Below are 12,201 nucleotides of genomic sequence, written 5' to 3' on the forward strand. Positions count from 1 at the left end.
TTTCAACTGGAGATGCCAGGGATTGAACCTGGGACCTTCTGCATGCCAAGCAGAGGCTCTGCCACTGAGCCACAGCCCCTCTTTACAGCTCTCCAGGGTCTCAGGCGGAGGTCTTTCCCATCACCTCCTGCCTGGTCCTTTTACCTGGAGATGCCAGGGATTGAACCTGGGACCTTCTGCGTGCCAAGCAGGTGCTCTTCCACTGAGCCAAGGCCCCTCCCCGTCTAAGTACTAACCTGGGCCGACCCCACTCGGCTTCCGAGACCCGATGAGCCCGGGCTAGCCTGAGCTACTGAGGCTGCTGCCTCTGCTGCTTGCTTTTAGAGTGCCGAGTCAGAAAACCCTCAATCTCATTCTCCTTGTTCGTCATCTGCTGCTTTATGGTTTCCACCCCATCATCGCACTGGGATAATGGCATTCTTTGCATTTTACAGGCTTTCAGTGTAAGGGGAGCAATGAGCCACCTGGGGTGATTCGGCGGAATCAGTGTTATGTTTTTAAGACCTGTGGGTACAAGGGGATTTTGGATGAAAACATTTCAGGACGCCCATCTGTGTGCAGTGCCGGCCTGGCAGGCCGCCTGCTTCGACGGAGTGTGCCCCAGCCACCAGACCTTCCCACAGGTGCAGCGTTGGCAACAATGTGCTGTAGAGACTGGGGTGCTGACTAGGATCAGGGAAACCTGGGTTCGAATCTCCACTCTGCCACGGAAGAATGATTAAAATGTGGAATTTGCTGCCAGAGGATGCAGTGATGGCCACAGGAATAAACAGCTTTCAAAGGGGTTTTTTTGTGGGTCTGGTTCAAGAACTTCGCGCAATGGCAGCAAGCGTCTGGGCAATGCGTTTCTCCCAGGCAGAGAATGGAGAGTGCGTGGCCGTGAGGGGGGGGGGGGGGAGGTGTGTGCAGAAGTTTGCTGCCACAGCCAACACACAATTTAAAACACCCCCACTTTTCGGCCATAAAACAGCAAAATGGCACCAAAATAAAAGAGGGCTCACGTAGGAGGCAAAGTAAGTTTGACTTCAGGGTGGGGGGGGGGGAGGCGGGAAGCCGCCTGAGGGGCAGCGGCCCTCAGAAAAAGTATTATTTTTTGGGGGGTAAATAATAAAATAAACGTAGTCAAAGGAAAAAAGGAGAACGATTTGAATAATCCCTCTTGAGAGAAAATAACGCTTCTTCACCGACCGGCAGAAAACAAGCTGTTAACAGCGCGGCGGTCAGAAGAGAACTGGCGGGATGTCTGCACCCCGCCTCCTTGGGCATGCGCAGTGAGGTTCCCGTGCATGCCTGGGACGGAGGCGCGAAAATCCCTTTGTGAGCTTTGCATACCACCGATTCGGATCAGCGCAGGCACATAATACCATGGGTGTGATGCACAGAGACCACGAAGAAGATTAAACAGCTTTCAAAGGGGGTTAGATACATGGAGGATAAGTCCATCAGTGGCTACTAGCCATAGTGACCGAGGGGAACCTCCACATTCAGAGGCACTAAACCTCTGAATCCCAGAGCCAGGAGGCATCATTAGGGGAAGACCTCGGCCTCTCTGCCCTGTTGTGGACCATTCCAGAGGAACTGGTTGGCCCCTGTGTGAGACGGGATGCTGGACTGGATGGACCCTCACTGGTCTGACCCAGCAGGCCTTTTCTGGTGTTCTTCTCAGGGGAAGGCCTCGGCCTCTCTGCCCTGTTGTTGGCCCTCCAGAGGAACTGGTTGGCCCCTGTGTGACACAGGATGCTGGACTAGATGGACCCTCACTGGCCAGATCCAGCAGGGCTCTCCTGATGTTCTTCTCAGGGGAAGGCCTCGGCCTCTCTGCCCTGTTTGTTGGCCCTCCAGAGGAACTGGTTGGCCCCTGTGTGAGATGGGATGCTGGACTAGATGGACCCTCACTGGCCAGATCCAGCAGGGCTCTTCTAAGGTTCTTCTCAGGGGAAGGCCTCAACCTCTCTGCCCCGTTTGTTGGCCCTCCAGAGGAACTGGTTGGCCCCTGTGTGAGATGGGATGCTGGACTAGATGGACCCTCACTGGTCTGATCCAGCAGAGCTCTTCTGAGGTTCTTATAGAAGCTTGGGCCAGTCATTCTCAGACTAACCTACCTTACAGGGTTGTTGTGAAAAAAAATAGAAGGGAGGAGAACAGTGTAAGACAATTTGGGTTGCCACTGGGGAGAAAGGTGGGATATAAATGAAATAATAAAAGAATAAATAGCTGTGCCGGTGCGAGACAGAGAGAGAGGACAGCAGGGCTGCTCAGGGAAGAAGAAGAGGAGGAGATTGGATTTATACCCCACCCTTCACTACCCGAAGGAGTCTCAGAGCGGCTTACAAACTCCTTTCCCTTCCCCTCCCCACAACAGGCACCCTGTGAGTTAGGTGGGGCAGAGAGAGCTTTCTCAGGAACTGCTCCTGAGAGAACAGCTCTGAGAGAACTTGTGACTGACCCAAGGTCACAGCAGCAGCTGCAAGTGGAGGAGTGGGGAATCAAACCCGGCTCTCCCAGTGTAGAGTCCGTGCACTTAACCACCACACCAAACTGGAAGGCAGTCCATCGTTACCGACGCGTTCCCCTTGAGGAGCCCCCCGGCATCCTTTTCAACAGTTTGAAAACCACTGTGTTGTCAGTGACAGCCCCCAGTCCCCAGGAAAGCCCACCGTCCCCGCAACAGAGTGATCCCCAGGTGGTGGCAACAGTGACATTTGACGCACGGTGTTCCCCCAGGGTGGCCTCGCTAAGGTGCCTGCCGCGGTCCCGCTCGGCGTACCTTCCTTCCCGCTACTGCCGGACGCGGAGCTGACGATATACGTGTCGCCGAGAGGCCTGGGGGAAGGCGACTCATCCAGGTGGACCTCGTCCAAAGAGGGTGATCCTTTGCAGAAGTGGGATGCATCCGACAGGAACTCGGAGGTGGAGAGGTAGTAGAAGCAGCCCCGGGGAGAGTAAGTGCTGCTGTCGGGCAGGCTGAGGGACGGAGTCAGTTTGGAGGAGCCTTCGCTCGACGGCGACGTGCTCTCCTCGGGAGGGGCGAGAGCGACGATGGGACTGGATGTCTGGTTGGCTTCGGCGGCAAACGCCGAGGCGGACAGGGGAGACACGGCCTTTGCGGCGACCTTCGTCTGCCCCACGGTGCCCTCGGGCAGAAACCGTCTGCAGCCCCCCGTTCCCCGGCAAGCGGGGCAGGAGGGGTCCTCGGAAGAACAGGAGACGACGCTGGCCATCCGCAAGGGCCCAAGCGGGGCTCCTGGGGAAGACGCCGGATGGGGTGGTTCCGTGTCACTCCGGAGTTGCTCGACAGGGTCATCTGATGAGCCAAAGGTCTCTGCGTTAGCAAAGCCCGCCTTGCGCAGGCAGTGGGTTGTGACGGCCAGCTGGAGCAGTGGGATTTCTACAATTGTGTGGGGGTGGGGGGGAAGAGAACTGACACAGGGAACTTTTCCGCCTTCCCCCAAAATGCTAGAACAGTGATGGCGAACCTTTTAGAGACCGAGTGCCCAAACTGCGACCCAAAACCCACTTATTTATCGCAAAGCGCCAACACGGCCATTTAACCTGAATACTGAGGTTTCACTTTAAAAAAAAACAGCTCATACGTTAACTTAAGCTGATCCAAACAAAGTAAGGAAAGCAATCCCAAATGCTTTCATTGACTTAAAATTATTTGGCAGAGAATTCGACCCTTTAATGATGGTCTGGGCCTGACTGGGGCGAGGGCACGCGCGCCCACAGAGAGGGCTCTGAGTGCCGGCTCTGGCCCCCGTGCCATAGGTTCGCCACCACTGTGCTAGAACTTGAGGGCATCCAATGAAGCGGACGGGCAGTAGGGTTCAGGACGGACAAAGGGAAATACCTTTTTACACGGCAAGTTATTAAAACGTGGAATTCGTTGCAGGGGATGTAGCGATGGCCACCGTGTAGACAGCTTTAAAAGAGAATTAGATTCGTAGAGGATGGGTCTATCAATGGCTACTTATCCGTGGTGGCTGCGGGGAACATCTACGTTCAAAGGCAGTCAAGCCTCTGAATCCCAGGGCCAGGAGGCAACGTCAGGGGAAGGTTTCCGCCTCTCTGCCCTGTTGCTGGACGGACTCCTTTCCTGATCTAGTCGGGTTCTTATGTTCTTGTGGTACTGACTGATGTGAACCACGGGGCACTGTCCACCAAGTGCAGCTCTCCTACCCACAGAAGGAGGAGGAGGAGGAGATTGGATTTATACCCCGCCCTTCACTACCCAAGGGAGTCTCAGAGCGCCTTACAATCTCCTTTCCCTTCCCCTCCCCACAACAGACACCCCGTGAGGTCGGCGGGGCTGAGAGAGCTTTTTCGAGGACTGCTCCTGAGAGAACAGCTCTGAGAGAACTTGTGACTGACCCAAGGTTACCCAGCTGGCTTCATGTGCAGTAGTGGGGAATCAAACCCAGCTCTCCGGATTTGAAGAAGAAGAGCTGAATTCATACCCCGCCCTTCACTACCCAAAGGTGTCTCAGAGCACCTTACAATCTCCCTCCCTTCCCCTCCCCACGACACCCTGTGAGCAGTGTTCCCTCTAAGCTGAGTGAGTGTGTGCTAGCTCATAGGTTTTTTTAGCCTCCGGCTAACACATTTCTGTCTTAGCTCAGGAAGGGATGGCTCCAGAGCAAACTGATTTATGCAGGAGCCAAATCGCTGGCTCGCAGCTTTAATGCCGGTAGGTCACAAAGTAGAATTTTTGCTCACAAGACTCCACAACTTAGAGGGAGCATTGCCTGTGAGGCAGGTGGGGCGGAGAGAGCTCTGAGAGAACCGCCCTCGAGAGCGAGCTGTGAGTGGTCTGGGGTCACCCAGCTGGCTGCACGTGAAGGAGTGGGGAATCGAACCCGGCTCTCCAGATGAGTCCACCGCTCTTAACCACTACACCAAACTCCCCCCCCCCCATACACACAAATTCTGAAGAGGGCTGGTCCCCCAAGCACACATTTACCCCAAGAAGCACAAACTAAAACCAAGGGTGGAGGCAGAATTACATGGGCATTTGTTTGGCACGAGGTGACTTGCGGGACTCTTCGGAGGGAGCAGGAGCTCTAGACACAAGGAGCGGCCTTGATGGAAGCCATGGAGGTGAGAAGGGACAAAGAGGAGACGAGGGAAGGGGTCCCCAAAGGGGCGCCCACAGGCACCATGGCACCTGCCTGGCGTTTCTAGAAAGTGGAAGGGGTCCCGGTGGGACCTGCCCAACAAGGGTTCTGATGGCCCCACAGGAGATCTGACGGCCGGGGCGGGTTTTTAAAAACATTCTTGGCAGCAGCTGCCACTATTGAGATATATGTCTAGGTGATTAAGGTAGCAAGCAGTTACTAGATCAGTTTGATCTGTTTGACAGTCCTAGCTGTCATGCTAGTGATTAAGTGATTACAGCCAGGTGTTATACTAGCAGGTGTTCTCTATCAGGCATTGTTAGAGTAGGTAATTAATTCACCTTGTTAGTGATTGACTGGGTTTAGTATATTAGCTATCAGCTTGATAAGCTAGGTGGGGACTTAGTCTCTCAAAGCTAAGGCATGGCATGCTGTATGATAGCCTTGTATATATCTGTGTATATATTCACCATTATATCTATATAAACTTTCTATGCACCTTCATCACCAGTCGCTCTCCAGCTTCTTATTTACTACACTCAATAGCCACTGCAGCACAAGGCTCTTCTCTGGGTGACTGAATGTAAGATGGGGCAGCCGTTCTGTGGCCGTGCCCACCATGATGCGTCAGAACTCCAAAGGTGCCCACTGGCCCAAAAAGGGTTGGGGACTGGAGGAGGAGGAGGCCAGAGAGAAAAGGGACGCGTGTTAAGGGGAAGGGGGCACGTTACCCAGAAAGCCCGCCACAAGTTTGATATGGATTGAAAAAAGAAGGTATGTCTGGCAGCAGCATCCCTTTGGTGACCCGGCCAGGGGCCATTTAAAAACCCAGCTAGAATATCACCTGTAAGGGAGAGACACGCGGATTCGATTTGCAAGAAAGGAAAACATTCTAGAATCTTAGTATCACCGAGTCGGAAGGGTCCCTAGAGGCCATCTAGTCCAACCTCCCTGCTCAATGCAGGATCCGCCTAGAGCACCCCTGACAAGTGTCTGTCCAGCCGCTGCTTAAAGACTGCCAGGGAGGGGGGAGCTCACCATCTCCTCAGGGCAGCTGATTCCACCACTGCACAACTCTTCCTGTACAAAAGTTCTTCCTAAGATCCAGCTGGTACCTTCCCACCCTTAGTTTCAACCCATTCTTGCGAGTCCTATATCCTCTGCTGCCGACAGGAACCGCTCCCCGCCCTCCTCTAAGGGACGACCCTTCCGATACTTCAAGAGAGCCGTCCTGTTCCCCCTCAGCCTCCTCTTCTTTTGACTGAGCATTCCCAAGTCCCTCGGCCTTTCCTCACAGGGCTTCCTGGTCCCCAGGGCCCCGATCGTCCTCGTCGCTCTCCTCTGCACCCGCTCCATTCGGTCCGCATCCTTTTTGAAGTGAGGCCTCCAGCACTGCCAGAGTTCTACCTTGGTTATTGCGTACGGATAGCCGAAGCCACTTTGACCGACGCAGACCACCGATGTATCGAGGTCGGTATTCTCTACTCTGACTGGCAATTGCTTTCAAAGGCCTTTCACGTCACCCACTACCACTACCCACTACCAGTGGTCCCTCTCAGCTGAGTGAGTGTGAGCTAGCTCACAGTTTTTAAGCCTCCGACTCACACTTTTTTTGCCTTGGCTCAGGAAGGAGGGCTCCAGAGCAAGCTAATTTAGGCAGCCGCCAAATTGCTGGCTTACCACTTTAATGCCGGCAGCTCACAAAGTGGAATTTTTGCTCACAAGTACTCCGCAGCTTAGAGGGAGCGTTGCCCACGACCTGATCCGTTCTAACTGGAGATCCTGGGGAATTGCACTTGGGACGTCTGGCACGCAAAGCGGCTCTTCTGCCACCAAGCCATGGCCCCTGCCTATGCAAAGCCCCGGAAATCTGACTCGGCACGTGTCCAGGAAGTTAAGCTCTTCTCACGAGTTGGCGCCGGCTTCAATACAGGCGTCTACAACCTTGAGGAAACCAGTGGGACCTTTGATGGCAGGCAGAGAGCCAGCGTGATGTAGTGGTTAGGGGGTCGGGATCTGGAGACCCAAGTTCGAATCCCCACTCTGCTATGGACGCACACTGGGTGACCTCGCCGGCTCTTGGCCTAACCTGCGGAGGGGCTGTAGCTCAGTGGCAGAGCATCGGCTCTTCAAACAAAGGGGTTGCCAAAGGGGCACTTCCCTTGCAGACTTCAAGACGGTGTCTCCCTGTGCTCTTGCAGAGCATCTCCTACTCCAGGGAAGCAGGAGAGGAGGAGAAGGAGATTGGATTTATGCCCCGCCCTTCATGACCCGAAGGAGTCTCCGAGCGGCTCACAATCTCCTTTCCCTTTCCCTCCCCACAACAGACACCCTGTGAGGTAGGTGGGGCTGAGAGTGCTCTCAGAGAACTGCTCCTGAGAAAATTTGTGACTGACCCAAGGCCACTCCAGCAGCTGCCTGGGGAGGAGTGGGGAATCGAACCCGGACGTTTTCCACGGAGACAGTTCTCCCTACACCTCCACTTGCATTCCTCGCCACTTTCCCTCGTTTCCGCAGATGTTTTTGCAGTCCTAGGCGCAAAAACGCAGTTTGCCGCCTCTTGCAGTGGCAGCATGGGAATTCCTGGGAACAGGGAAGTCTGAGGCTGCAGGGCAACAGGGGACAAATTGTGTTTTTGTGCCTGGAACTGCAAAAACATCTGCGGGAATGAGGGGAAAGCAGCAGAGGAATATAAGTGCAGGTGCGGGGAGGACCATTCCTGCGGAAAATGTCCTGGTTCTTCCAGATTAGAGTCAACACTCCCAACCACTACACCAGATTGGCTTCTTGCTTTAGGGAAGCAGCAAGTGGATGCCAGAAAAGACAGCAGAAGGAGAAGAGATTGGATTTATACCCCCTGCCCTTCACTCGGAGTCTCCGAGTGGCTCACAATCTCCTTTCCCTTCCCCTCCCCACAACAGACGCCCTGTGAGGTAGGTGGGGCTGAGAGAGCTCTTTTGAGGGCTGCCCTTGAGAGGACAGCTCTTGAGAGAACTTGTGACTGACCCAAGGTCACACCAGCAGCTGCATGTGGAGCAGGAGTGGGGAATCAAACCCGGTTCTCCCAGATTAGAGTCCGCACTCCTAACCAGTTTGGTGTAGTGGTTAAGTGCGCGGAGTCTAAACTGGGAGAACCGGGTTTAATTCCCACCTCCTCCACTTGCACCTGGCTGGATGGCCTTGGGCAAGCTATAGTTCTGATAAGAGCTATTCTTGAAAAAGAGCCATTTCTGTCAGAGCTCTCTCAGCCCCACCTACCTCACAGGGTGTCTGTTATGGGGAGGGGAAGGGAAAGGAGTTTGTAAGCCGCTCTGAGACTCCCATGGGTAGTGAAGGGCGGGGTATATATCCAATCTCTCCTCTTCTCTTCTTCTTCTAACCACCACACCAAACTGGCTCTCAGGGAGCACCATGGCACCCACCACCATGGGTCACCCACCAGTGGACAGAAGGCCTTCCTCCTGACGGTGCTTGCCCGAGGCCACAGGTCCTTAAGAGCCTGAAAGCAGAGCGTCCCCCTTCTAGCTCTTGGGATGAATCCCAAACACTGCTTAACAGTCACTCTGCTGGAAACACAAAGGTGAGACTGGCCGATCTCTTGTGAAGGGTCATGGGATTTGGGCGAGGCCCTGAAGGAACGGCTCGCTCTGAAACCGGCAAACCAGCCTCCCGAGGAAGAAGACAGACGCAGCAGGTTACCTGAAAGGCTGATGCAGGAGAGGGTCGTCAGCATCTCGTCGGGGGTCTTCTGGGTATCGGAGAGAAGACTCTCTAGAGATGTCTCAAGGGCATTTCCCTGGGGGAAGAGAGCAGCGAGGGAGATAAGAGAGGTTTGTCCTGGTACCGGGTGTGTGTGTGTGTGTGTATCAGCTACAAACCGATGCAATTTAGCCACCGGATATCCTGCTGTTAAAGAGAGCTCATTGGGTGCGGCCAGACGGGTCGTTTAGTCCGCTTTCGGCCCGCCTCAGAAACGGATTTTATCTCCGCAATCACACGGTCAACATCTGCCTCCCGTCCCCAGCCGTCGCCTTCCGGCTCAAAATCGCTTTAACCCGGAGTATTTTGATACCAGGTCCCCAAATGGTGTTTTCCTGATTTTCCATTTCCAGCCGCACTTTTCTGACGTCTGATCGCTCCTCCGGTGTCGAGCCACTTCCGGTTTAAACCCCCTCCCTGCTCGAAAGCTGCCCGAGGCTTCCGCTTTTCGCGTGCCATTTTTTAAAAAGTGTTGGCGGTGTGCGCATAGGCGGAGGTCCGCCACCGCGTTATTAAAACAATGTTTAAATGGTGCCTAGTTTTTAGCCTTTAGACGAGTTCGGGATCTCACGGAGGCCATTTTCGGACGTAAACGTTTAAAGGGAAGTGTTCCTTTAAAGTTTAAAGGGAAGCGTTACAGCAGTTGGGTTGAAGTGGAAATCGCTGTTCTGCGCAGGCGTGAAAACCTTTAGTTCCACAGATGGCTGCCTGTGCGCATGCCCAAAATGAGAGCGAGAGGAAAATACAACAGCACAGCGATCCGGAGCAAGGAGGCGAGTGTGATCGTGATTCTCCAGGTTAAAAAAGACCATATCAGGGCCGGAGAAATTTAAACCGCTCCCAGCACACCATCTGACCACACCCATTGACTTGGAAAATTTATGTGCAGCTTATTTGAGGTTGAAATACGGTAAATACACAAAACCAGCAAAACTATTAAAAACAAGCTGTCAAAAACTTAGCATTAAAGACATGTAGCACCTTATAATGAGTCCCAATTAAGGTTTCCAGCTCTGGGCTGAGAAACAGCAGAAACGGCCTTGGGTCAGTCTTAAGTTCTCTCAGAGCTGTTTTCTCAAGGGCAGTCCTCGAAAGAGCTCTCCCAGCCCCACCTGCCTCACAGGGTGTCTGTTGTGGGGAAGAAGAAGAGGAGATTGGATTTATACCCCGCCCTTCACTACCCAAGGGAGTCTCAGAGCGGCTTACAAACTCCTTTTCCTTCCCCTCCCCACAAGAGACACCCTGTGAGGCAGGTGGGGCTGAGAGAGCTCTTGACAGAAACGGCTCTTTTTTAAGAAAAAATACGTTTTATTAAATTTTCAAGGTATACTACATTCAACATAAAAACAGCTCAACAGTAACATACCAACTTGGTTAACCATTATGTACCGGTATCAACATCATACGGTACGTTTATACGAGTCCAGAAAGTCTGTTTCATTTTTCAAGCACCTTACATCATTTAAGTATGCTCCAAAAACAAGCCAGTATCCATGTTGTAGCAAGAGGTATTGAGTCTGACCTTTCGCTAGCACGCCTTAGCTTCATTACATAAAGGTAAGTATATCTCTATACTTGTTAGGCATAGAGGCCCTAAGGTAGGGTGAGATCTCCACCGCATGTTCAATAGAAGGTTGCCCTTTAATTAACTTGCTAGGCCAGGCTACAGTGTTGTCATTGGTCTGGATAGATTCGGCAATCTTATCCATAGTCAACATTTCCCAAATTTTTCAAGAACAGATCTTATCAGAACTACGGCTTGCCCAAGGTCATCCAGCCAGGTGTAAGTGGAGGAGTGGGGAATAAAACCCGGTTCTCCCATATTAGAGTCCGCGCACTTAACCACTGCACCAAACTGGCTCTCAAGTGACGTAGAAGAACAAGAGATTGGATTTATACCCCGCCCTTCACTACCCAAGGGAGTCTCAGAGCGGCTTCCAAACTCCTTTCCCTTCCCCTCCCCACAACAGACACCCTGTGAGGTCAGTGGGGCGGAGAGAGCTCTGACAGAAACTGCTCTTTTTCAAGAACAGCTCTTATCAGAACTACGACTTGCCCAAGGTCATCCAGCCAGGTGTAAGTGGAGGAGTGGGGAATCAAACCCGGTTTTCCCAGATTAGAGTCCGCGCACTTAACCACTACGCCAAACTGGGAAGGGAAAGGAGATTGTAAACCGTTCTGAGATGCTTTTGCGTAGTGAAGGGCAGGGTATAAATCCAATCTCTCTCTTCTCGTCAGAGGTCTCCAATCTTTCCGACCATGCAGGCACCTTTGGAGGGAATCAAACCCGGTTCTCCCAGATTACAGTCTGCACTCTTAACCACTACACCAAACTGGCTCTCCTTGCACTGTGCTGGCAGCTGCTGCCAAAACAACATTACTAAAAATCTACACATCCAATCAAACCTCAGTTGGCAAACTGAACCCACGCTGGGCAAAAGCCCCACCTGGCACTTCCACTTTTTAAAAACACTCAACAGGTGCCAGGCACCGTGTTGGAGACCGCTGCTTTACTTAGCATAGGCTGACTTTCTGAGCTTTTGAACTGGCTACCACAGTAGCTGTACATCAGCAATGCAACAACCGCACTACAGTAAAGGTGTAGTCCAGGGGTGTCAAACATGCGGCCCGGGGGCCGGATCAGGCCCCCGGAGGGGCTGCTATCAGGCCCACAGTGGAACTGGCTGTCTCCTGCTCCTTCTTTCCAGTTCTGCTGCTGCTGCGTCATCACAGGTTTGCAGCTTAGAGACACACACCAGCATACTCAAGATTGCAACAGCACAGACATTTCAATGCAATAATTCAGAGCAAGAGGTGTCAGTTATCAGACACTGTTAAACAAACAAAATATTGCAAGAGTGCTCATGTTTTAAGCATGTTTTTAAGTAAAAAAATACAAAAGCCTTTGTGTTTGTGTCCTTTATAAAGTTTATATCTCCGCTACCTGGCATTACATTTTATGATGCACATGGCCCGGCCCAACAAGGTCTCATTTATGTCAGATCCAGCCCTCATAACAAATGAATTCGACACCCCGGGCTGAGTCAATAAAAGCCCCCATAAAAGCCCCCACTTCACTAACAGACCAAAAAGCCTGGACAACAGCACATAAGAACATAAGAACATAAGAGACGCCAATGTTGGATCAGGCCAAAGGCCCATCCAGTCCAACACTCTGTGTCACACAGTGGCCAGAAATACCAGTGCCATCAGGAGGTCCAGCAGTGGGGCCAGGACATTAGAAGCCCTCCCACTGTTGACCCCCCCCCAAGCACCAAGAAGACAGAGCATCACTTGCCCCAGAGCCCCTAGCTATACCTTGTGGCTA

At 52.7% G+C, this 12,201-nt stretch overlaps 1 protein-coding gene across 1 annotated transcript in view; it reads right to left on the minus strand.

Moving 5' to 3' along the window:
* Window positions 1-289: 289 nt before the first annotated feature.
* TDRKH (tudor and KH domain containing) overlaps window positions 290-12,201 on the minus strand; it is a 44,871-nt gene continuing 32,959 nt past the window's right edge. The window contains exons 11-13 of the mRNA XM_015416030.1: window positions 8,814-8,910; window positions 2,768-3,388; window positions 290-504 (exon numbers count right to left, since the gene is read on the minus strand). Coding sequence (XP_015271516.1) covers window positions 290-504; window positions 2,768-3,388; window positions 8,814-8,910 — 933 coding nt within the window. The remainder of the gene's footprint in view (window positions 505-2,767; window positions 3,389-8,813; window positions 8,911-12,201) is intronic.

This window comes from Gekko japonicus, unplaced genomic scaffold (assembly GCF_001447785.1).
Source record: "Gekko japonicus isolate JY-2015 unplaced genomic scaffold, Gekko_japonicus_V1.1 scaffold226, whole genome shotgun sequence".
NCBI lineage: Eukaryota > Metazoa > Chordata > Lepidosauria > Squamata > Gekkonidae > Gekko > Gekko japonicus.